The 27,255-nt window shown below is 42.2% G+C and overlaps 1 protein-coding gene across 2 annotated transcripts in view; it reads left to right on the top strand.

Annotated features, from left to right (window-relative positions):
- The window catches only part of itga3b (integrin, alpha 3b), a 190,088-nt gene that overhangs the window by 93,516 nt on the left and 69,317 nt on the right, over nucleotides 1-27,255 (top strand). For both annotated transcript variants that reach the window (XM_051936386.1, XM_051936387.1), the window contains exons 2-3: nucleotides 19,220-19,353; nucleotides 27,145-27,230. In XM_051936386.1, the coding sequence (XP_051792346.1) occupies nucleotides 19,220-19,353; nucleotides 27,145-27,230 (220 nt within the window). The remainder of the gene's footprint in view (nucleotides 1-19,219; nucleotides 19,354-27,144; nucleotides 27,231-27,255) is intronic.

Genomic DNA, 27,255 nt, shown 5'->3' with positions numbered 1-27,255 from the left:
TCGATTGATTAATTACTTTGCAAAGAATTTCATCCAATGACATTTTTAAGAGACGGACAGTTGTCTAATTTTTTAGTTTTTAGGATGTGGGAGAAAGGTCTAGAAGATACGTGGAAACCTTGCGAACCACATAGCGAAAATTAAATTGTACGCTGGACCCCTAGAACTATCCATGGCTCCAACAAGACTCTCAAGAAATGGTCATTTTTTTTAACTCATAAGAACACAAGAAAATTGACAAGCGAGAGGAAACCATTCATTCCATCAAGCTCGTCTGCTTAAGCTAATAGCTCTCTACTTCCATCTCGGTGCTGAGACTCCCAGGCTCTGTTGTTTCAAGTGACACAATCAAAGCTTAAATAAATAAGTAAACAAACAAACAAACAAACAAATAAATAGATAGATAGATTTGAAAGGCATTATATAATAGATAGATAGATGTGAAAGGCACTATATGATAGATAGATAGATAGATAGATAGATAGATAGATAGATAGATAGATAGATAGATAGATAGATAGATAGATAGATAGATAGATAGATAGATAGATAGATTTGAAAGGCATTATTAGATAGATAGATAGATAGATAGATAGATAGATAGATAGATAGATAGATAGATAGATAGATAGATAGATAGATAGATAGATAGATAGATAGATTTGAAAGGCATTATAAGATAGATAGATAGATAGATAGATAGATAGATAGATAGATAGATAGATAGATAGATAGATAGATAGATAGATAGATAGATCCGGACTGCTTTGTCCCGCTTCTTGTCCTTGAGCGGAGTGACCTTAACCAGTTGCCACCGCTGAAGCGCGCCGCCTCGTGCGTTCGTTCGCTAACCTTTAGTTTACTCCTGAAGCTCATACCAAGTTTGTATTTTTCACAGCACCTGTCGCTCGGCTCTATTTATTCTGAGCCGAGGGAGCTCCCACTCTGTGCTGTTTGTTCTCCTGCTCTTCCTCTGGGATTGTCGGCTCTCTCTAAACACCGATAAGCTAGTCGATGCAGCGCTGCTTACCAAGTCCCAGCAGTTGTAGATCTGCAGCCTGCCCACGTAACTCTAAAAATGACAGACATACAGGACGTCAAGTGTGTTCGAGTTGACATTGAGCAGCACCTGACACGCCGAATCTTCATAAACACTAAATCTATATACAGTAATCTCTACCTCTCTCTCTCTCTCTCTCTCTCTCGCTGTCTGTAAAGGTAATTCATTTACAACGCTCTTTATATCCGGTATGAAAGACACTATATAGTCTATAGTAAAGGCATTTCATTCTCAATAAACCTGTATTAAAATATCCATCCATCCATCCATCCATTATCCAACCCGCTATATCCTAACTACATGGTCACGGGGATCTGCTGGAGCCAATCCCAGCCAGCACAGGGCGCAAGGCAGGAAACAAACCCCGGGCAGGGTGCCAGCCCACCGCAGGGCACACACACACACACCAAGCACAATTTCGGATGGCCAATGCACCTAATCTGAATGTCTTTGGACTGTGGGAGGAAAGTGGAGCACCCGGAGGAAACGGGGAGACACGGGGAGAACATGCAAACTTGTATTAAAATATTTATTTACATATTCTTTCTTTCTTTCTTTCTTTACATATCCTTTCTTTCTTTCTCTTTCTTATTATTTAATTATTTATGTATGTATTTATTTATTTACATATTCTTTCTTTCTTTCTTTCTTTACATATCCTTTCTTTCTTTTTCTCCTTTTATGTTACACCTGGGTGGTCATCAGGATTAACTGGAACGACTCCCAGGTGTGGTGGAAACCCAAAGTAGGGTTCTACAGCTCCCCCTGGTGGCCTCCACAGAACCCAACAGGGCTGTGCCAAACTCCAACTCCCAGCATGCCCCGCTGCCACAGCCACCCAGAATGGCTGCAATCTAGCGTCCCAGGGGGCGAGGTAGTGCCTTGTGGATGCTCTCCTCCCCAGGTCCTTCCATCCAGTTGGCATCACACTGCATGCCCACCGCAGGTCACACCCACACACCGAGTACACACTAGGGACAATTTAGGATCGCCAATGCACCTAACCTGCATGTCTTTGGACTGTGGGAGGAAACCCACGCAGACACGGGCATACTCTATACAGGGAGGACCTGGGAAGTGAACCCGGGTCTCCTAACTGCGAGGCAGCAGTGCTACCCACTGCGCCACCATGCCACCCTATTAGAAAACAACAGTCACTATTTTGCCCAGCTTCAAGCTTGGGCTATAAATTAGCTAAGGGGGGTCCTGAGCTGGTGGTATGAAATATATATGCAGGGACTGACTGGGTGAGTTGGACTTTCTCCATGACAGTGTCCTTCTGTGTGTGTGTGTGTCTCCTATTTATCACACAAGGCCCTTTCAGGCTGCACCATCTTGGATGTAAAAATTGACTTTTTCCAGCGATGGCTCCGGGCCAACACAGAAACAGCTGAGCCTTTCTTGATCCACTTGGCTGACCACCAAACGTTAAGAGTGGAAACACACACCCACGTGTACCCACACACACATGAGTAACACAGTCATCAAAAGATCACCCTCACACACATTCACAAGTGGGAGTCTAGGGGCTATGGACGCAGTTTAAAGTTGAAAACATAAGACAGGTGGATGCCGGCAGTCTGTCGTTGCTGCTTTAGGTTGGCATCCATAATGATGAAGAAGGCACTCACTCGGGAGCAGCGCTGAATGCAGCCTCAGGCTTCCGGAGATTTACAAGGAGGCGGCAGCTCTGTGTGGACAAAGTGACCTCATTGCCTCTTTGTTACATCCTGAAGGAAGTCAAGGCCATGAACTTGGCAAGCAGGCAGGCGTGTGTGTGAATTTCATTTTGTGTGTGTGTGTATTCTGACAACAGTAGAAGCTCGCGGTAACGTGGACCAATGCTACCTCAGATAACTGATAAACTCGGATAAAAAGGACGGCTGTGGCCATTTCAGATTAAACATTGCAGATATAAAAGATTTGACCAATTGATATGGCACAGTATCACGTTTAAAGCTTCTTTTCATACCTTAGTGACTTTAATGCTCCATACATTTTGACCAACAGGGGTGGTTCCCCCTCACATTTACTTTCAGAAATGGCACCCACCACTCATTATCATCAAAGTTTCACGACTCCTTTGTATACATACCGCAAACATTATTATCATACTTTTACAAACCCGAGGGGGGGGGGGGAGTCCCCCTCAGTATCTGGAGCACAACCCTCTTATTTTTTATAAATGGCGCCCCTCAGGTGACGTCACCCTATGTGTCGGTGTATCCACCAGAGAGCATTAGCTCCCTGGGAATGAGTTCTTTTGTGATTGCGGCATGTTACATAACCTGAATCTATATAGATATAATATCAAAAGGTGAAACCCCTCTTTTAGTGATATGGCAGTAAGAAATTACATAGGAGAAATAACGTAGCTCTGTTTAGTGATGGCTTACGCTTTATAACAGACAAGGAAGACAATGGCAAGAACCCAGTTCGGGAGTGGGGGCCCGATGTGTGGAGTCTGCCATTTTGCAGTTTCACAGGATTGATATTCCTTTCCAGTTCGGGCCAGACATTTGGAGCAGTATAACTCGGCCACGGGAGCCCATGACTGTGTGCGCGCGACCATCCCAGTATCGTCAGTACCTGACCAAGACCCTCTGCGCCAACATTATCAGAAGTGTATTTTTTATATATGATATATTATAAATATGCGGTTAGTAATTTAGCCACAATCCTGCCGACTACGCCATTTTGTATCCAGCAGAGAGCACTAGCTCCCTAATGAGTTCTTTTGTAATTGCGGCATGTTGCATAACCAAAATCTATAGGGTGGTCCAGATCTAACTATGTAATTATTGCATTGCATTGCATTAAACATTGCATAGTTAAATCTGGACCACAATGTATATACTGTAGATATAATATAAAAAGGCAATACCCCTCCCTTAGTGATACGGCAGTAAGAAATCACATAGGACAAATAACTTAGCTTTGTTTAATGATGGCTTACGCTGCACAACAGATGAAGGAAATCAATGGGAAGAACAGAGTTCGGGAGTGGGGGCCCAATGTGTGGAGTCTGCCATTCTGCACTTTCACAGGATTGATATTCCTTTCCAGTTCAGGCCAGACATTTAGAGCAGTAAAACTCGCTCACGGGAGTCCATGACTGTGTGTCCGACCATCGTGGTATCATCAGTACCTGACTGAGCCCCTCTGCGCCAACATTATCAGAAGTGTATTTTTTATATATGATACATTATAAATATGCGGTTAGTAATTTAGCCACAATCCTGCCATCTACTCCATTTTGTATCCAGCAGAAAGCGCTAGCTCCCTAATGAGTTCTTTTGTGATTGCAGCATGTTGCACAACCCGAATCGTTATAGATATAATATAAAAAGGCGATACCCCTCCCTTAGTGATATGGCAGTAAGAAATCCATCCATCCATCCATTATCTAACCCACTATATCCAAACTGCAGGGTGACGGGGGTCTGCTGGAGCCAATCCCAGCCAATACAGGGCGCAATGCAGGAAACAAACCCCAGGCAGGGTGCCAGCCCACCGCAGCAGTAAGAAATCACATAGGAGAAATAACTTAGCTTTGTTTAGTGATGGCTTACGCTGCATAACAGGCAAGGAAGACAATGGCAAGAACCCAGTTCGGGAGTGGGGGCCCGATGTGTAGAGTCCGCCATTTTGCAGTTTCACAGGATTGATATTCCCTTCCAGTTCAGGCCAGGAATTTGGAGCAGTATAACTCGGCCACAGGAGTCCATGACTGTGCGCGCGCGTGACCATCCCGGTATCATCAGTACCTGACCAAGACCCTCTGCGGCAACATTATCAGCAGTGTGTTTTTATATATGATACGTTATAAATATGCGGTTAGTAATTTAGCCACAATCCTGCCAACTACGCCATTTTGTATCCAGCAGAGAGCGCTAGCTCCCTGGGAATGAATTTTTTTGTGACTGCAGCATGTTACATAACCATAATCTATAGGGTGGTCCAGATCTAACTATGCAATTATTGCATTGCATTGCATTAAAAGTTGCATAGTTAGATCTGGACCACCCTGTATATAGATATAATATAAAAAGGCGATACCCCTCCCTTAGTGATACAGCAGTAAGAAATCACATAGGAGGAATAACTTAGCTTTGTTTAATGACGACTTACGCTGCAAAACAGATGAAAGAAGTCAATGGCAAGAACACAGTTCGGGAGTGGGGGCCCGATGTGTAGAGTCTGCCATTTTGCACTTTCACAGGATTGATATTCCCTTCCAGTTCGGGCCAGGCATTTGGAGCAATATAACTCGCTTACGGGAGTCCATGACTATACGTGCGACCGTCCCGGTGTCGTCAGTACCTGACCGAGACCCTCCCCGCCAACATTATCAGAAGCGTATTTTTTATACATGATACGTTATAAATATGCAGTTAGTAATTTAGCCACAATCCTGCCGACTACGCCATTTTGTATCCAGCAGAGAGCGCTAGCTCCCTAACGAGTTCTTTTGTGATTGCAGCATGTTACATAACCAAAATCTATAGGGTGGTCCAGATCTAACTATGCAATAATTGCATTGCATTGCATTAAAAGTTGCATGGTTAGATCTGGACCACCCTGTATATAGATATAATATAAAAAGGCAATACCCCTCCCTTAGTGATACGGCAGTAAGAAATCACATAGGAGAAATAACTTAGCTTTGTTTAATGACGGCATATGCTGCATAACAGACGGACGGGAGATGACGCCATCCGATCCTGAAAATCCCTGCACTGCAACGACGAAAATGGCAGACTCTACACATCGGGCCCCCACTCCCAAATTGGGTTCTTGCCATTGGCTTCCATGTGCCGAATTGAAAGGGATCCATCAATTTATTGAGAAAATTTCCTACTTTCCTACCATCGCGTATCCTGTGTTTGCTCATTCCTCTCCTTTTCTAAATCTGAGACCCTCGTCCGTGCTTTCATCACATCCCGCATCAATTAATGTAACTCCCTATGGCAGGTGGCCCTTCTAATGTTATATCACAGCTCCAGTTGACACAAACCAGCAACAGCGAGCACATCACAACCATCCTGCTACACCTACGCTGAGTTGGGGGGCTACAACACGCTCAAGAAGTGCAAGCTTTTAATTTTCTTTTTAATGTTTAGCAAGAGTGAAAGGGGGGATCTACAGAACGGTAGTGCGACCAGCTATGTTATATGGGTTGGAGACGGTGGCACTGACCAGAAAGTAGGAGACAGAGCTGGAGGTGGTAGAGTTAAAGATGTTAAGATGTGCATTGAGTGTGACGAGGATGGACAGGATTAGAAATGAGAACATCAGAGGGTCAGCTCAAGTTGGACGGTTGGAAGACAAAGTCAGAGAGGAGAGATTGCATTGCTTTGGACATGTGCAGAGGAGAGATGAGGGGTATATTGGGAGAAGGATGCTAAGGATAGAGCTGCCAGGTAGGAGGAGAAGAGGAAGGCCTAAGAGAAGGTGTATGGATGTGGTGAGAGAGGACATGCAGGAGATGAAGGTGACAGAGCAAGATGACGAGGACAGGATGATACAGAAAAAGATGATCCGCTGTGGCAACCCCTAACGGGAGCAGCCGAAAGTAGGAGAAGAATACAGGGCACAGCAGTACCAATCATTGGAGTACGGCCTAAATTATTGGAGCAGATCTGGCAGCGCCGTAAAAGTGTGAGGTGGAGTACACGTAGGGGACAGTTACGCGAAAGTTCTGCATGCATACGACAGAAATTGGGCAGATAGCACAGATCAGGCAGTGACGTTCTCATCTTGCATGGCTGCTACAGCTCGATGATGTCATGGTGGCCTCGCAAAGCATCATGGGGCACCGGGAAAAAAAAGTTTGTCTAAGTCATCAGCAAATCGGTGAATGAGGATGATGACAAACTCATCAAACTTTTCTGTCCAACACTACTTAAGAGGTGAGATGCAGAGCTCTATGACTGAGTTGCTAGGGATGTAACACGATATGACTGGTGGGCACCATCCCATAACTCTCCATGCATGTAAATGTAAAACTACAACTGAAAATCACTGGAAAATTGTGCAGTTTAGGTGACGTGATAGAGGGTGCTGGCACAGAAGGGATTGCTGGGATGACAGGTGGGTATGAAAGAATTCCAGGAGCTGCCCATCATTCTGACTTCTAATGGAGTCTCTCTGGCATTGAAGGGGAATTTGATAAAAGCTGCGTGAGGAGCAGGATGGCAGTGACTTGAAGGAGGACGGGGGATATGAACGATCAGATGGATGTGCAGAGTCACGGAGTGAGAGGAGGACTTGGTGTGGTGGTGACGGGTGTTTAGTTGAGGGGAAACAGCCAAAGCTGATTTGGTTGGAGTGTTGATTGGGTGAAAGAGCTGCACCAAGATGAGCCCAAAGTAGATGTGGTTGGAGGTGGTGTCAGATGATATGAAAATGCTGGACCTCGCACCAAAACGATACCAAGAATCACGTAGAAGGGAACAAAACTCTTTGGGGTAAAAAACAACCAGAGCTTAGCAAACCTGAGAAAGTGTCCATTAAACTAGCGGTGATGGTGTTGCTTTCCCTACAGAACATGTCCAGTCCTTCACAGGTTGGCGCTCATAGAAAGAAACTTCAAAAGACTTGTGGAACTAAAAAAAAGAGGACGCTGTGTCTAAAATGGTGAACTGCATTATCAACCTCCACAGACGGATATATTTAGCAGGCAAAAGGTGCGACAGACAAGGAAACCACAAAGACTGCAGGAAGTCATGCGGCAGTCCAGATACACTGCACAAAAAGAAATCGGCTACAGACTGAGCACAATGAACCTTATAAGGTCTTAAGGGTATTTCTTGCCGTTACTCAGCTGGTCTTTTAAACACCAATGTAAATTTCACTTCAAGCTTGTCTAAGAATAGTGACATACAGTTACCCACAAAAGAAGAATTTTGACCAAAGATGTCCGGCCACACAGGAAACTGCAATCACTTGACGGGATGAGATGAGTCTGCATTATAAGTACAGATTCTTCTTTATCACATCCCCTTCAGATGGAGACCACTCATTCTGCCCTTGAGCTGGCCCTAATGAATTTTCATTCACCTATAACTAATCAGCTTCGAAGGTGGCTTCTGCCATCATAAAAAAGGGGGCTTTAGAGAAACTAGAACATCCTAAACATTTGGATGAGAAAAGCCCTGACCCTAACCCCAATCTGTCTCTTCATGGGGACAAGATGAAAAAGATGACCATGGACGTCAGGAAGGCCCATGCTGTCTGCACCCCACTGTATATCCGGGGACTCATAGATAGATGGAACTGGTCAGGACCTTCAAACTCTTTGGTGTGCACCAGGCAGATGACTTTACTTGGTCAATTAACACCACCTGCCTAGCAATGAAGGTCCTGCATTGTCGCTACACTCCTTCAGCAGCTGGAGGAGTCAAGCCCACCATCCCCACATTCAAACCACACTTTGCACCAGCGAGAGCATCACGGTCTGCTTTTGGGACTGCAGTGTCTCTGTCTGCAAAGTCCTACAATGGCGAGTGAACACAGCAGCAGAAAGGATCATTTGGGACCCCTCGGCCCTCCATTACAGACACCATCATGTGAAGAGCGGCACCCGTCCCTCCTAAAGTTTTTTTAATAACAATAATAATAAAAATAAGATAGATAGAAAGGCACTATATAATAAATAGATAGACAGATAGGTGTGAAAGGCACTATATGATAGATAGATAGATAGATAGATAGATAGATAGATAGATAGATAGATAGATAGATAGATAGATAGATAGATAGATCTGAAAGGCGCTATTACATAGATAGATAGATAGATAGATAGATAGATAGATAGATAGATAGATAGATAGATAGATAGATAGATAGATAGATAGATCTGAAAGGCACTATATAATTGATAGATAGATAGATAGATCTGAAAGGCACTATATAATCGATAGATAGATAGATAGATAGATAGATAGATAGATAGATAGATAGATAGATAGATAGATAGATGGAAGCTATCTATCTATCTATCGATTATATAGTGCCTTTCAGATCTATCTATCTATCTATCTATCTATCTATCGATTATATAGTGCCTTTCAGATCTATCTATCGATTATATAGTGCTTTTCATATCTATCTATCTATTTACTTATCTATCATATAGTGCCTTTCAGATCTATCTATCTATTATATAGGGCCTTTCACATCTAATAGATGGATAGATCTGAAAGGCGCTATTAGATAGATAGATAGATAGATAGATAGATAGATAGATAGATAGATAGATAGATAGATAGATCTGAAAGGCACTATATAATCGATAGATAGATAGATAGATATATAGTGCCTTTCAGATCTATCTAATCGATAGATAGATAGATAGATAGATAGATAGATAGATAGATAGATAGATAGATAGATAGATAGATAGATGCTATCTATCTATCTATCTATCTATCTATCTATCTATCTATCTATCGATTAGATAGATCTGAAAGGCACTATATATCTATCTATCTATCTATCTATCTATCTATCTATCTATCTATCTATCTATCTATCTATCTATCTATCTATCTATCTATCTAATAGCGCCTTTCAGATCTATCCATCTATTAGATGTGAAAGGCCCTATATAATAGATAGATAGATCTGAAAGGCACTATATGATAGATAAATAGATAGATAGATATGAAAAGCACTATATAATCGATAGATAGATAGATAGATCTGAAAGGCACTATATGATAGATAGATAGATAGATCTGAAAGGCACTATATAATAGATAGATAGATAGATAGATAGATAGATAGATAGATAGATAGATAGAACATAATTTGTCCTCATGGAAAATTTGGCTTTTAACAGAAGCTCTTTAAATACATAAAAGATAATAAATAAGTAATTTAATACGTATACACTGTAAAAAGACACAAGACACAAGATAAAAGGTTCGGGGCACCCAAAGGCAAACCCCATATATTGCAGTATACAAAAGACATAAAATGAAGCACATGGTAAAGCACAATGATGAGACTTCGTTAAATGTCAGTAGTATGTCCACTTCCTCTTATGTGAGGCGGGTCCAGATGGTCTGACCCCAGGAAGTGATGTCAGAGTGGGCGTGGTGTCAGTATTCCTTTCTGCAGAGGGGGAAGGAGATGAGAGAGTGTTATTAGGCAGTGCCCCCTTGTGTCTCGGCAGTACATTATATTCACCTAAGCCTTTACATTGCTCCCCAAGCACACGCATGTGACAACATACACACTTTGGTCTGAACGGACGCTGGAGTTACTATAAAGCAAGAAAAATTCAAAAGAAAGAAAAATTCTGACTCGGCTGTCTGTCACAGTCCCAGTGAGACATTATGCAGACTTATAGCTGTTGGTATAAAGGACCCCCGAGTCGCCTTTCATGTCCCAGTTCTGCTGATTGATTCTTTGGCTGAAAGTCCTTGGTGTTGGTGTGTCACAGAGAGGATGTGATGCATTGTTGGCAATGGCACTCAGTTTTGTTTCAGTACTCTCCTTCACTATGACCTCCAGGGGTTCCAGAATGTGCACTATAAGTGAGCTTCCCCTTTTTCGCTTGCCCTCTCTGCTTTTTATTCTTCCTGTGTTTGCAGGTAACTCGCTCAGGGTGCCTCCTATGTGGTTTCTCATCCCTCATGTCTCTCACTTACTCACACTTCCCTTTACAAGCACGTCACCTGAGCCAAACTGACCAATCACACCAAAGCCAAACTGACCAATCAGATTGCTCGGAGGGACAGAACACACACACACACACACACACACTAAGACAGGTAATATCTCTGTGTCCTCCATAGAACACCTTCCTCCGATCGTCTGGCATATCTCTGTTGTTCTCAGAACCAAATACAATTTTTCTTTTTTCAGAAATGTCAGTTCTGTTTGAAATTCTTTGTTAAATGAGCACAACCACATTATCATATCGACAAATGAAACATGAGGCTAAAGCAAGCCAGCTGAGAATTAAATGCCGTGATTTTGCATTTTCCAGCTGATTAGCTTCGCTTCATAAATACAGAATAGCTGATTAGTCTGAGCCTGCCTGTTATGAACTGAATTGATTTGATTGCTGATTCTGAATGCATTAAAGGACGTCCGCTCCAAAGTGCTTGTTCTGCAACGACTTGCATTCTGCTCTGTCAATGAAAGGTGAAATGAATCGTGTTTCAAATACGGGGCAAATGAAGATTTAAAAAAATTAACAAATCAGGACACCCTCTGCAGAGTCGGACTGCACATGGGTGCTAAAGTGACATTAGCCTTTGTGGACGCTAGAGGTCGCTGTTGCCCTATGAAACCCAACAGACAGATGTTCAGGACACACGTGTAAAAGCACCAAGTAGAATTTTAATTCTTTTCTTGAATATAGTGCCTCCAAGCACCACACACGCCACAATTCTCCAATAACAATACTCAATAATCACAATTATACAATAATCCTCCACTCCCAGCAGCTTCGTCACCCAACCTCCCAACTCCAGCTCCCTTTGCTGGGTCCCCAACAGTCCTTTATATATTCCATGACCCGGAAGTACGTCTCCTCTTCTTCTGGGTCAAACGCCACATCATCCTTCCTCAAATCTCCCGGAAGTACTGTGGGTTTCCATCCTCGTGAGTCCAAAGTATTTCCGGGTTGTAGGAGAAGTAGGAGAAGTAGAAGTCCCCTGGTGGCATCCACGGCACCCAACAGGGCTGAGAAAATGGACTCCATGTCCCATGATGCCCTGTGGGAATCCAGGGTACAGGGGAGCTGCCACCTAGCGTCCTGGGGGAGGCAGTGTCCTGGAAAGGCTGCCCTTCTCCACTCTTCCCGTTCTGGGACGTCCCGGCCGGATTGAGCTGCTGGCTGTCTATCACACCTTTTAAGTCAGGTCACTCTCATCATACTCATCTGAGGTATTTACGACTCGTTGAAATCATTATGTCAGTTTGTCTTGTCATGTCAATTCATTTTATTACCCACTTAATCCAAAGAAGAGTCTCTGGCTAGCATAGTGAGGCCTTAGAGCCTTTCATATCTATCTATCTATCTATCTATCTATCTATCTATCTATCTATCTATCTATCTATCTATCTATCTATCTATTATATAGTGCCTTTCATATCTATCTATCTATCTATCTATCTATCTATCTATCTATCTATCTATCTATCTATCTATCTATTATATAGTGCCTTTCATGTCTATCTATCTATCTATCTATTATATAGTGCCTTTCATATCTATCTATCTATCTATCTATCTATCTATCTATCATATAGTGCCTTTCACATCTATCTATCTATCTATTATATAGTGCCTTTCATATCTATCTATCTATCTATCTATCTATCTATCTATTATATAGTGCCTTTCATATCTATCTATCTATCTATCTATTATATAGTGCCTTTCATATCTATCTATCTATCTATCTATCTATCTATTATAGAGTACCTTTCACATCTATCTATCTATCTATCTATCTATCTATATAGTGCCTTTCATATCTATCTATCTATCTATCTATCTATCTATTACATAGAACCTTTCATATCTATCTATCTATCTATCTATTATATAGAACCTTTCATATCTATCTATCAATCTATCTATCTATCTATTATATAGTGCCTTTCATATCTATCTATCTATCTATCTATCTATCTATGTAGTGCCTTTCATATCTATCTATCTATCTATCTATCTATGTAGTGCCTTTCATATCTATCTATCTATCTATCTATTATATAGAACCTTTCATATCTATCTATCTATCTATCTATCTATCTATCTATCTATCTATCTATCTATCTATCTATCTATCATGTAGTCATGAAAAAATTCCACCACCGTTTTCAACCTCCCTAAGTGCGAAAATATAATTTTAACATAAGAGTGTGATCATAAATAGAGATAAATGATTTGTGTGTCAATATTATCAATTAGTGAAGATGAGAAACAAAGACATATGATTTTTCGATCTCAGTAGTAAAAGTCGATTTTTTTCTTTCCGCTGCACCGCTGGCACTTTGTATTGAATGACCATCCATTTGGACTTTTTTTTTTTTTTACGGGGCACGGTAGAAGTCAAATGCGCCATCCCAGTATAGTGACCTATTAGACACCCTGCAGCGCTGATCGTATCCCATGCATAATAAACCAAGTAGTATTTTTCATTTTCTTTTAAGACTTTTTCTTTTTTGTCAGTTTTATAACCGTGACAATCGAAGGGGAGCTGGTGTGTGGCGGATTGCTATTTTTTTTTTTGTCCTGTTGTTGGGCATCTTTTCTCGCGCCCTTTGCCACCACTCAAGTCTCCCCAGACCAAATTTTAAGTTGGGCTTTTGCATTTCGGTGGGCGGACACTGGTCAATGTGAATTATTTAATTTTATATTTTAACAAAGCATTGATTTCAAAATAAATGAAGAGCGAATCTATAAAACGCCATTTGATTTGATAACTTTGAGCAGCAGAAGACGAGTTGACGTCTACAGAACAGAACTCTCGCTAGTACGACGCACAGCGTAAATCAAAGAACAGCCACCAAAATCATAATAAAACCAGCCAACAAACACATTGCAGGCTTTAGAATGTAAATTAAATGTGACCGACTAGAGTAATAATACGATCGACAGCAGAATTGTGTATCACCAAGCCAGACCGCACACGTGCACGATGCAAATGAGACGCGTGACACGCCTACTCACGCAGCACATCACAACACAGAAAGACATCGCATTAAAAAATTCTAGCATCTGTCGCAATCTTGTGATACAGTATATGGTGCCCTCGTGCCAGGGTCGTCCACAGTGATCGAACTTGGCACACGTTATTTAGTCCAACTCTGTTCGCTGCCGAACGCTTGACGTTTTTTGCCAATATGAGGATCTTTAAATAGTCAAGTAAATAAGGAGTTGAGGCCATTGCCAGCATTTGCAAATATTTATAATGTATTCCATGCGCTGTATCTTGTAATTATGAGCGGTCCACATTACTGTACTTTGGATGTGCTGAAGGTAACGCTGAATGACTGTCTGATTTACCAGTTTGAGTGTCACTTGTTGCCGTACCACCAGAAGGGCGCCTATCAGTTACAAAATCTCCAGTTTCAGTTATTTGCAACTCTGTAGGTCCCTGTGCAAGTACCTCTGCCAGCAGTGTGGCGTAGTGGTTAAGGCTCTGGACTTCAAATCTTGAGGTTATGGGTTCAAATCACACTGCTGACACTATGTGACCAAGCGCAAGTCACTGGACTTAACTGTACTCCACTTGGAAAACCTAAAGAGATGGAACCAATCATGTCATAAATGTTGTAAGTCGCCTTGGATAAAGGCGTCAGTCAGATAAGTAAATGCGTATTTTAAACGGAAGAGTATTTTTCCTCATTAAAAAATATTAACGGATGAGCCTTAGTGTGGTGGGTGCGGCAACGTGCTGTATCAGCGCATGCTCCCCACCCAACCTTGTGGTCTGATTGGACGGACAGGACCCACTTAGGCCCCGCCCACAGCAACAGGTCTGAGTCACCCTGATGGCAGATCTGGCCTTGACATTTATGGACAACACTTTAGCTTAGGTGCTGCAAAAATGCTTCTCTAACTCATGTACTATTATGTAACAAAACCTCTTCTCAGGGTCTTTGTGACAATTACAAAGTACCAGTTAAGTGTTTGTTCATCTCTGCAATGTGGCCTACTAACAAAAATTCATTTTCAGTGGTGTGAGGTGGCTTAAGGCGGCACAGTGGCGCAGTGGGTAGCGCTGCTGCCTTGCAGTTAGGTGACCCGGGTTCGCTTCCTGGGTCCTCCATGTGTGGTGTTTGCATGTTCTCCCATGTCTGCATGGGCTTCCTCCGGGTACTCCAGTTTTCTTCCACAGTCCAAAGACGTGCATTGGTGATTCTAAATTGTCCCTGATTGGTGTGTGCCCTGCGGTGGGGTGGCACCATGCTCGAGGTTTGTTTCCTGCCTTGCGCCCGGTGTTGGCTGGCATTGACTCCCTTGACCCTGTGTTAAGAAATATGGATGGATGAGGTGGCTTAAATGAGACACATTTCTCTTGATGTTACTTATTTAGTATAAGACATGCGGATCCTTCATTTTAACAAATAATTTTGCCACCATGTGAATATGTCGCACCGCACATGACCTGTCTACTGATGTCTTATAATTGTTATGAAGACCAAAAGAAGCCTTTGTTAAGGTCCTGTTACGTAAGTGTAAATTAATAGTAGAAGCATCTTTGCAATAACAAAACTAAAGTGTTACCCATTTATAGTCGTGTGTCTGTTATTTTTAAAATTTTTATTTGTTTTTGAGCCCAGCTTGTTTTTCAGGTACAGTAGAGTCTCGCTTATCCGAAATAAACGGGCCGGCAGAACGTCGGATAAGCGAAAATGTCGGATAATGGGAGGTGTTAAGAAAAAGCCTATTAAACGTCAAACTATGTTATAATTTTACACATTACGAGCCTAATACAGTGGAACCTCAGCTCACGAACATCTCTGAACACGTACAAATCGGGTTATGACCAAAAGTTCGCCAAACTTTTGCCTCTGTGCACGACCACAGACTCGGTATAGGAACAAGCCAGTTTCCCTTTCGGTTTGTGCGCGCAGATGATTTCTGCACGTGTTCAGTCTCTCCCTGTGCAGCTTTAGAGAGAGAGAGCGCGAGAGAGACACAGACACATGCACGCGCAAGAGAGAGAGACACACACGCACACACACCCGAGAGAAAGAGAGACACACGCACACACACGCGAGATAGACACACGCATACACGCGAACGCGCGCAAGAGACACACGCGTGCACGCATATGCACACACACACGCGCGTGAGTGACACGCACGCCAGAGAGGGCCAGCCACATAATCCACTGTAATCATGTTTTACAACAAAACAACAGAAAAAAATTAACTGAAAAAATGAACTTAGCAACAAAAAATAGACTACGCTCACGCTCGCAACTTGCAGTTCTTGTTGCCGATTGATGCGTTTTTTTTTTTGTTTTTTTGCGGTGGGACGTTGGATAATACAGAATGTTGGATAAGCGAAGGTTGGATAAGCGCGACTCTACTGTATAAATAGGCGCGTTTTAGCGCTTGAGTGCGCGCGCATGTGTTCGTGCATGCGCACGCTCCCTCTCTCTCACTCTCTATCGCTTGCTCTCTCACTCCCTTTCTGTCTTTCTCGCAGGCGCTCTCTCTCTCTCTCATATATATCACCGTTTGTGTAGGTAGACGGCCACATTTGAACCTTTCAGCTCCGCTCCATATATTTGAACAGGAGGGGTGCGGTCCGACCCTATTTCAAGCCGTCATGTTTAACGTGTCGCTCAAAGTGTTTGGAAAGGTCAAGCAAGCTCTCCGCAGTGTTTGCTGAAATCCGAGCCTCTGGGGCGAAGTAAAATAACGTTAAGTTTATCAAGGAGTTCATTTCTCAGAACGGCCGCCTCCTCCGGCTGTAAATTCCTAAAGCGGCATTCCTGAGTCAGCGCTCCGTCGGTGCTAAGCACCCGTCTTGACAAAAAAAGGCCTTTCCAGGCGATCATCCCATAGTTAAACTGCGCTCATTTAGAATCCTTGAGCGATGAAAACAAAGGAAAGTGTTTCTCCATTTAGGAATCATGCGCTGGTGATCTTCAATACCAAGAAGTAAACGTCAATGAAAGGCGCTATACAAAGTCAGACACACTGGGCTGAACTTGAATGTACCTGTGGCCGTGATGATGTGAGGGGGTATAATATGGCGACAGGGCAATAACAGAATTTGCAGCAGCTCTTACACTGTAATAAATTCTCCTTTTACTTCTAATTTAAACATCAGCACCAAGTAACTCTGCTTCAGACAGAAATGGTGAGGGGTGCATCTGAAATACAAGGGGATTAAAATGGTGTGATAAAGTCCAAAAAGTCTCAAAGAGTAAACTGACAGAAAACTGATATCGTTTGTGGGGGGCTGATGTGAAATGGCCCCTCTGTCAAAGCGAAATTTCAGTATTTTTATTTTTAATAAATTTGCAAAAGTTTCTAAAGTTCTGTTTTTGCCTTGTCATTTTGGAGTATTCAGTGTAGGCTGATGAGGGGAAAAAATCATTTACTTAGCAAAGGCAGCACGTTAGACCTCAGTCCTCACAGTAAGGAGACCAGGATTCTCGTCCCTGGTCCTCCCTGCGTGGACTTTGTATGTTCACCCTGTGTGTGTGAGGGTGGGTGGGTGACCTCCTGGTGCTCCGGTTTCTACCTACAATCCAAAGACTTGCACATTAGGTGGATTGGCATCACTAAATTGGCACTTGTGTGTGTTCAACCTGTGATAGACTGGCACCCTGTCCAGGGTTTGTTCCCGCCTTGCACCATATGCTAGTTGGAATTGGCTCTAAAATCCCCCCCCTTAACCCTGGTTTGGAATAAGGGGGTTAGGAGAATCACAATAAATTTAGTCCAAGGCTGTAACTTTAGAAAAAAGTGTAAAAAGTGAAGGAGCCAGAATAATTTCAGAAAGGCTCTGTAAATAATCAAGAAAGTGTCACGGTCAGATCAACCATTATTGTACTTTCAATGTCAGGTCAGCCCAAAGTGGAGTGGAGATGATGAATAATCCACTTTAATAAAAAAGATAAGAGTCTGTGTGTCTGTTCCAGTTGTTATGTCCAGCAGATGACAAATGCATTGCATTCATCATTCCAACAGATGGTACTTCATGGACATTATCACTGCTTTTACAATCTCATACTAAATTGCATATAACAGAGATATATGCATTATATTTGTCATTCCAACAGATGGCACGTCACAAACATTAACTCTGCTTTTACAAATCCCATACCGAATGGCATACAACAGAGATATAGGCATTACATTTCTTATTCCAACAAATGGAACATCATAAACATTTGTAGTAATAAATTACATTGTATTTGTCATTACAACAGATGGTACATCACAAACATTAACACTGCTTTTACAAATCTCAAACTAAATGGCCAATAACAGAGATGTAAGCATTGCATTTGTCATTCCAACAGATGGCACATCACAAATATTAACACTGTTTTTGCAAATCCCATACCGAATGGCATACAACACAGAAATATAGGCATTGCATTTGTCATTCCAACAGATGGAACATCACAACCATTTGTAGTAATAAAATGCATTGCGTTTGTCATTCCAACAGATGGCACATCACAAATATTAACACTGTTTTTGAAAATCCCATACTGAATGGCATACAACACAGAGATATAGGCATTGCATTTGTCATTCCAACAGATGGAACATCACAACCATTTGTGGTAATAAAATGCATTACATTTGTCGTTCCAGCAGATGGCACATCACAAATACTAACACGGTTTTTATAAATCCCATACCAAATGCCATACAACAGAGACAAATACATTTGTCATTCCAACAGACAGCACATCACAAACATTTGTAGTAATGCATTTTATTACAACAAATGTCTGTGTTGAGTCATTTGTTGGATTTGCAAATGCAAAGCATTTTATTACTACTTGCATTACAAACTGCATTCCAATAGATGGCGCACTGCCAATTTTAATGCTGAGGTCTACATTGATTATTTAGATTTCGACCTGTCTTAGATGAGGTAGCCCACAAAATAAACAATCAATCCAAGAGAGCAATCAATCTTTATTTGACTGTCACAAAGTGCTTGTGGAGTATGCATGTTTCATTTTAAAACAGGCTTTTCAGCACAAGCCGTGTAGTGAAACTTCATTTCATATAACACCTTTCCTGAGCTTTCTTCACATGCAGTTTGGGCTCAGCCTTAGAGATAAGTTGAGGAGCACAGACATTTCTAAGAAGCTTAAAGTAGAGCTGCTGCCTCTCCACCCATTAAAATGGTTCAAGCATCTGATTGGGATGCTTCCAGAATGAATCCCTGAGGAGATATTTGAGACATATCCTCATGTCCTTAGACCCAGGAGATGCAAAAGAGATTAAATCTCCCAGCTGGCCGGGACCACCTCAGTATCCCTTCAGAGGAGTTGGAGGAGGTTGTGGGGAGAAAAGGAACATCTGGGCCTCTTTGCTTAAACTGCACCCCCCAAGATGCAGACCTGGATAAGCAAAAGAAAATGCATGGAGAGATGAATCTTTCACGCACATATCATTGACACTTTTTGTCTCTTTTAGGTTGCTGACTGGTGCTCCAAAAGAGAAGGCTACCTCTAACATCAATGCCAACGCCAATGAAACGGGGGCGCTCTACTATTGTCCCATTACCAATGACATGACAGACTGCAGCAGGGTGGAGCTCATTCAGAAAGGTAGGCCACCTCCTTCTTGCATTTGTGAGCCATTTTAAAGTTGGGACCATCTGAGCAATTCTTCTGCCGTGTGCTGTGAGTGGGTGACACAAACATCACAACGACGGAGAAATGCCACCTAAAAATAACCCACAAATCAGACCAGGACCTTCACTGGCCTGGATATAATTTATGCCTCACCCTGGGCAACCTGATCTCAAACTCAACTGGCAGGCTTCAGACCCAAAACGGAGTTCCGACTTTTAACCCTTAAACTACCACATACTTGGGGGGTGGGGGTGGAGTTAATGCACCCCCGGACACCAAATGCACCTTCAATTTTGCTGTTCCATTGTAAAAGTGACAATGACAATAAAGATCTATCTATCTATCTATTATATAGTGCCTTTCATATCTATCTATCTATCTATTATATAGTGCCTTTCATATCTATCTATCTATCTATCTATCTATCTATCATGTAGTGCCTTTCCTATCTATCTATCTATCTATCTATCATATAGTGCCTTTCATATCTATCTATCTATCTATTATATAGTGCCTTTCATATCTATCTATCTATCTATCTATTATATAGTGCCTTTCATATCTATCTATCTATCTATCTATCTATCTATCTATCTATCATATAGTGCCTTTCATATCTATCTATCTATCTATCTATTATATAGTGCCTTTCATATCTATCTATCTATTATATAGTGCCTTTCATATTTATCTATCTATGTATTATATAGTGCCTTTCATATCTATCTATCTATCATATAGTGCCTTTCATATCTATCTATCTATCATATAGTGCCTTTCATGTCTATCTATCTATCTATCTATCTATCTATCATATAGTGCCTTTCATATCTATCTATCTATCTATCTATCATATAGTGCCTTTCATATCTATCTATCTATCTATCTATTTTATAGTGCCTTTCATATCCATCTATCTATCTATCTATCTAATACGTTTTTGCTGCACTTTTTAAAGAAATGTCACAATTTACCAAGAAAAAGTGAAATTTCAATGGCATGCATATTTTTTTCATGCAAAGATGATCCCAGTTACTGCAAAGTTGATAATTTTACACACTGACAGTGAACTGTAAAAACTATTAAAAAAAAAAAACTACCGCAATAATCTATTATTCTATGTACAAGGTGTTCTATTATTATATTATTCTATGTACAATGATCTTCTCTGGGCAGCTGATCTGGGACTTTTATCAATTCTTGCGCTTCTTGACCTCAGCTCCACATTTGACACCACATATCCCATCAGATACTTTTGAAATGACTCGCTAGTCCTGGAGTCTGTGGCCTTGTTCTCCAGTGGTTTCTCTTCCTACCTCACTGATAGGAGGCAATTTGTTCAAATAAAGGGCTTTAAATCTGAGTATGCAGTCGTTGCTCAGGGAGTCCCTGCAGGGTTCTGTTTTGGGGTCGCTTCTTTTTCTCATTTCTATCTTCCCAATAGGTAATATCTTCCGGCACCATGGTATTAAATGTCATTGTTATGCTGATGACACACAGCTACAGTCAAAATAAAATGTATGTGAACCCTTTGGGATTATCTGGTTTACTGCATGAATTGGTCATAAAAAGTCAAAGTGAACTTTATTGTCATCTCAACCATATACAAGTATACAGATAGATGAAATTGCAACATGATGTGCAAATAATAATTTAAAAATAGAATTAAAATTTTAATTAAAATTAAAACACAAACAAAACAAGACATTGCGCAAAGACAAGACAAAGACAAAGAAGTAGCAGCAATACTGATGTGCAAGATATGTAATATCTATATAAATAAAAATGTAAATGTTCATTTGTTCAAAATCTTAAATCTCCGAAAGTTCTTCACCGATTGCTTTGAAATTTTGACAGAATGTTGCATTCAAATATGTGCGTGTTTTTATATACCTATATTATATAGATGTCACACCATTCATCCATTCATTTTCTAACCCGCTGAATCCGAACACAGGGTCACGGGGGTCTACTGGAGCCAATCCCAGCCAACACAGGGCACAAGGCAGGAACCAATCCCGGGCAGGGTGCCAACCCACCGCAGGACACCCACACACCAAGCACACACTAGGGCCAATTTAGAATAGCCAATCCACCTAACCTGCATGTCTTTGGACTATGGGAGGAAACTGGAGCGCCCGGAGGAAACCCACATAGACACGGGGAGAACATGCAAACTCCACGCAGGGAGGACCCGGGAAGCAAACCCAGGTCCCCAGGTCTCCCAACTGCGAGGCAGCAGCGCTACCCACTGCGCCACCCTGATGTCACACCTGTGACAGGTAAAAACATGCTTTTTTTGAAAAACAGCGCCATCTGTTGGATGTAAAAACAACATCAATTCGATCCCAAAATGACATAGCCTTAGCTCTTGCGTTGTTCGGAATAGCTGCGACATTGCTACCAGGTGGAAGAACTGCTCATTCCGCTTTGAAATTGCCATTGAACATGCAATTCATTGAAACTCCCACGTGCAACATTTCCAAAGCATCCGGCATGGGAAAAGTATTGCAGAAATGCAATGCATTGTAAATGCACAATGGCGCACAAAAAAATCGCTCGAGGCTCTTGATCGATCATTGCAAGATTTGCGTGGAAACATCAGACCATTTGGGAATGCATTAATATTGGTTGCAGGAGATTTCAAGCAAACATTACCTGTAATTCCTCGATCGACACCAGCAGACGAAATAAATGCTTGTGTGAAATACTCTACTTTGTGGAGACACGTAAAGGCGTTAAAATTAACTACAACTATGCGTGTCCAGCTGCAAAACGATCGATCAGCGGAGATATTCTCACATCAATTCCTGGAAATTGGGAACGGAAAGGTGCCAGTTGGTCTGACCTCAGGACGAATTTCATTGCCTCATAACTTCTGTAATTTAGTGACGTCAAAAGAAGAATTGGTTGAAAAAGTAATTCCCAATATTCAAACCAATTATAAGAATCACGATTGGCTGAGTGAACGAGCTATTCTTGCGGCCAACAACAAAGATGTCTACGAACTTAACAATATTATTCAGTCTAACATTCAAAGCGAGGCAGTCACATACAAGTCCGTCGACACTGTTGTGGAAGCAAATGAAGCGGTTAATTATCCAACAAACTTTTTGAATTCACTCGATCTGCCAGGGATACCACCGCACGTACTGCAATTGAAAATCGGCGTGCCAATTATCATGTTGTGAAATATCAACCAGCCAAAGCTTTGCAACGGCACGCCGCTTGCGGTAAAAAAAATTAATGAGCAACGTCGTAGAAGCAACAATCTTGACATTACCTTTCAAAGGTGAAGATGTCCTCATTCCTCACATTCCTATCATTCCAACGGATATGCCATTTCAATTTAAGAGATTGCAATTATCAATTCAATTGGCGTTTGAAATCACCATCAACAAAGCTCATGCAGGGCCAATCTTTAGAATTGTGCGGTTTAGATCTAGACACGGATTGCTTCTCACATGGAGAATTACATGTTGCATGTTCTAGAGTCGGCAAACCAGACAATCTGTATATCTGCACAGACAACAAAGAATATTGTATACCCACAAGCATTGTGAAATTAAACATATTAGAAACGTGCGCTTTCTCTTTTCTTTCTTTTCCATTTAACCAGACTGAGCCACAGCAACGCGTGGCCGGGTACAGCTAGTAATAAATAAATAATAAATAATAGATATAGATACGGTAATCCCTCGCTACTTCACGGTTCACTTTTCGCGGATTTTATATGTAAGCATATCTAAATATATAATGCGGATTTTTCGCTGCTTCGCGGGTTTCTGCGGACAATGGGTCTTCTTACATGCTTCCTCAGTTGGTTTGTCCAGTTGATTTCATACAAGAGATGCCATTGGCGGATGGTTGAGAAGCTACCCAATCAGAGCACGCAGTTAAGTTCCTGTGTGCTGCTGATTGGCTCAGCGACAGAGCGGTGCATTAACCAGGAAGTCTCATCTCACTCATTCAGCATTAACGTGCTCTTGCTACTGCATTCAGGGGTTCATCACCTTCATCGTCATCATTTTTTACTGCGCAGCATATTCATCACCATCATCACGTCATATATAGCTACGTGTACTTCGCTATACAGTAAGTGTAAACTTATCTACCGATTTCATATTGCTTAGCAGTTGTCCCTGTTATTAATAGAGTAAAGGGTGGGTTGTAAACAATACAGGGAGGGTTTAAAAACGTCCAAATACACGTTAAATAATTAAATAAATATGGTGTCCCTACTTCGCGGAAATTCAGTTATCGCGGTCGGCCTTGGAACCTATCTCCCGCGATAAGTGAGAGATTACTGTAATACAGAAATGATCAGTGTATGATAATAGTTGTTTAAGATGTGTGTAGACAATGACAGGTCAGAATGTTTCACAGCAAAAGGATAACAAGAGTGTCAAAATCCTTACAGGTCAGTATGAGATTTTCAGTTCTTCTCTACCTGCACACTCGTCTTTGCAGCACAGTGGCTGGCATGTACACTGAAAAAAGTATAACATTGATGTTGTTCATTCAACGTAAATTTTCTCTTTCAAGCAACTTAAGATTAGTCATTTAGTGTTGCAGCTTGAAATATTTGGTTTCAGATCTCAATCAAAGTACAAATAAATTGTTTGTACCAAATTAAGTTATGGTTGAGGAATAAACGTAAAAATCCTATTTCAGTTAACTTAATATTTTAGGTTGTTCATGTGCTGTGTTTGAGGGGCCGTTTGTAAATTCTTTCGGTTGAACTTTCCAGTTTGATGGCTTTCCAACTGCCAAAAAAGAAGAACAACTTAAAAAATAGATTTACTTCAGTAGAAAAACAAGTGAATTGCACCCAATCACTCTAAATGATTTGCCTCAACTTAAAAATTGTGGGATCAATAAGCTAAAAAGAATTATATTTGGTTCAGATTGAAAATATTAAGTGTGAATCATCACATTTTTTTTTCAGTGTATAAAAGTTCTGTTTTTAGAGGTGGTTGAGGCCATGTGGAAGGTCCCAGGGGGCAGCCTGGTATTAAGGAGTCTGACAGCTTGGGGGTAAAAACTCTCCTGCAGCCTGGCAGATCTGACTCTGATGCTGCAGTATCTTCTCTTGGATGGCAAAAGTCCATGTGAGGGGTGTAAGGGGGCTGCAGGTCTTGCGGACACTGCGTTTGTAAAATATGTCCTGCAGTGAATGGAGAGGCACCCCAATAATGTTCTCTGCTGTCTTCTCTATCCTTTGTGGTCGGATATGTTTGCAGTTGCCATACCAGACAGTGATGCAGCTGGTCAGAACACTCTCAATGGTGCCTCTGTAGAACATGGTGAGGATGGAAGGGGGGAAGACTCGCTCGCTTCAGTCACCTCAGGAAGTGTAGTCTCTGCTGGGCTTTCTTGTTTAGTGATGAGGTGTTATGTATCCACGTAAGTTCCCTCAGTTATGTGCACAGCGAATCCTAACAGTCTCCACATCTAAACCGTTGATGCTAAGTGGGATGTGGGCAGGACGTGATTTTCTGAAGTCCACGATTATCTCTTTTGTCTTGTCGAAATTGAGAGATAGATTGTTGTCTTCACACCATGCGGAGAGCCGTTCCACCTCATCTCTGTTTGCTGTTTCATCATCCCTGCTTATCAGTCCCAGCACCGTCGTATCATCCACAAACTTGATGATGTGGTTGGTGTTGTGCGTGGCTGTGCAGTCGTGAGTCAGCAGGGTGAACAGCAGTGGACTAAGCACACAGCCCTGCGGCGCTTCAGTGCTCAGTGTGATGATGCTGAGTTTAATACTGTCGAGCTGATGTTGTCATTCATGCTGGCGCCATCAGGTGGGGCTGTCTTGACAGATCATGGTGAGCTCAGCTCATAATGTACACCTGAACAGCCATCATTTCCAGGTAATACTGTTAAACATTCGTTGTCATGTGTTCTCGTGCCAGTAGGTGACACTGTCTTGAGAAATCTTTTTGAACTCTCACGACAAACACTACCAGTCACAGTAGCCCGAACTTCCAAGTAGATTTGTCGACTTATTATTTTATTTGGCACCACCAGGTGGCACTGTCATATTGAACCTTTAGTGAGCTCTTAAAACACATACACACTGTCCCGATGCCCTTAATACTTTGGACTTGGTGTTGTCATTCATTCTGGCATCAGGTGATGCTCTGCCCACAATGTAAGTCTGATCAACCATCATTTCCAGCTAATACTGTTGAACAGTTGTTGTCATGTGTTCTCGTGCCAGTAGGTGACACTGTCTTGAGAAATTTTTTTAAACTCTGACGACAAACACTACGAGTCACAGTGGCCCAAAAAAGTAGTATTGTCGACTTATTATTTTATTTGGCACCACCAGGTGGCACTGTCATATTAAATCTTTAGTGAGCTCAGAACACACACACTGTCCAGATGACCTTAATACTTTGGACTTGGTGTTGTCATTCATTTTGGCATCAGAATGCCTTCTGTGGCCACGCAGACTACCCAGCTGAGTTTAATACTGTCAAGCTGGTGTTGTCATTCATGCTGGCACCACCAGGTGGCACTGTTAAATTTAACCTTTAGTGAGCTCTGAACACACACACAGTCCTGATGCCCTTAATACTTTAAACTTGGTGTTGTCATTCATTTCAACATGTTATTTTATTTACCACCACCAGGTGGCGCTGCCACATCCAACAATTTAGTTAGCTTTGGCCAGTCAGTTATCCAGCTGAGCCTAATATTGCTGAACTGGTGTTGTCATTCATGCTGTCACCATCAGGTGGTGTGTGGACCACCGGGGTACATACAAGCCGCCCTAATCTCGACAAAGACAGGCACACACGTTTATTTCCAGCTGGGGAGCACTTTTCTCTGCTCCCCACCGCACAGTACATAAAGCACAGCTCTCTTCTTTCTCTTCCTCTCGTTGTCCTTCCACTCCACTCCACTCCTCCAGGTAAGCTTCATCCACCTCCTCCTAACTCTGACTCCCCAAATTGAGTGAGGCGGCTCCTGTTATGATGGCCCCGGGAGTGGCTCATTAGTTGGACCTTGAATCATTCCCAGGTGTGGTGAGAGCCTAATGTAGGGCTCTGCACCCCCCCCCCCCCCCCCACCCCCACCCCCCTGTCTGGTGGCTCCCATGGAACCCAACAGGGCTGAGCCAAACTCCAACTCCCAGCATATCCGGCAGAAAATCCATGGTGCCACAGCTGCCCAGGAGATCTGCCCTCTATTGTCCCGGGGAAGGTATTGCCCTGCCGATGCTCTCCATGCAGTTGGCGTCCCGGCTGGGTAATGGCCATGGCCGCACATCACAGGTAATCATTTCCAGGTAATATTGCTGAGCAGTTGTTGTCATGCCTTCTAGAACCATCAGGTGTTTCTGCCATGAAAAGCCTTGGTGAGCTCTGAGCCCAAGCACTGTCCACGAATATCCTTAATACGCAGGAACGGTGGTTGAGTTGGTGCTGTCGTGTCCCCGGGCACCATCAGGTGGTGCTGTCCTGACTGATCTCAGTGAACCATTATGTCCACCTGTATGGCTATAATTTTCAGATAATATTGTTGGAAAGAGTTTTCCATGTGTTCTGTCGTGAGAAGACACGGTGATCTCCGAGCCTAAACCCTGTCCCCATGAACAACCTCAATTTCCAAGAAGTATATATTTGAGATGGCGTTGTCGTGTCCTCTGTTACCACCAGGTGAACATCTTGGTAAGCTCTGGACATGTCCAGAGTCCACCGGGGGAGCAGCTCTCATTTACTTCACCTCTGTCTTGTCCTTTCTTTCCAGTGTCTCCGTCGACAGAGATGATTGAAGGCATGTGGCTTGGAGTGACAGTGGCCAGTCAAGGAGGTCCCACTGGAGGAAGAGTGCTGGTAAGTGAGGGCCCCCCCATCAGCC

The sequence above is a fragment of the Erpetoichthys calabaricus genome, chromosome 14 (genome assembly GCF_900747795.2).
Source record: "Erpetoichthys calabaricus chromosome 14, fErpCal1.3, whole genome shotgun sequence".
In the NCBI taxonomy this organism is placed as follows: domain Eukaryota; kingdom Metazoa; phylum Chordata; class Cladistia; order Polypteriformes; family Polypteridae; genus Erpetoichthys; species Erpetoichthys calabaricus.
The sequence above is the reverse complement of the archived record's forward strand: the minus strand, read 5'-3'. Positions and strand labels throughout refer to the sequence as shown.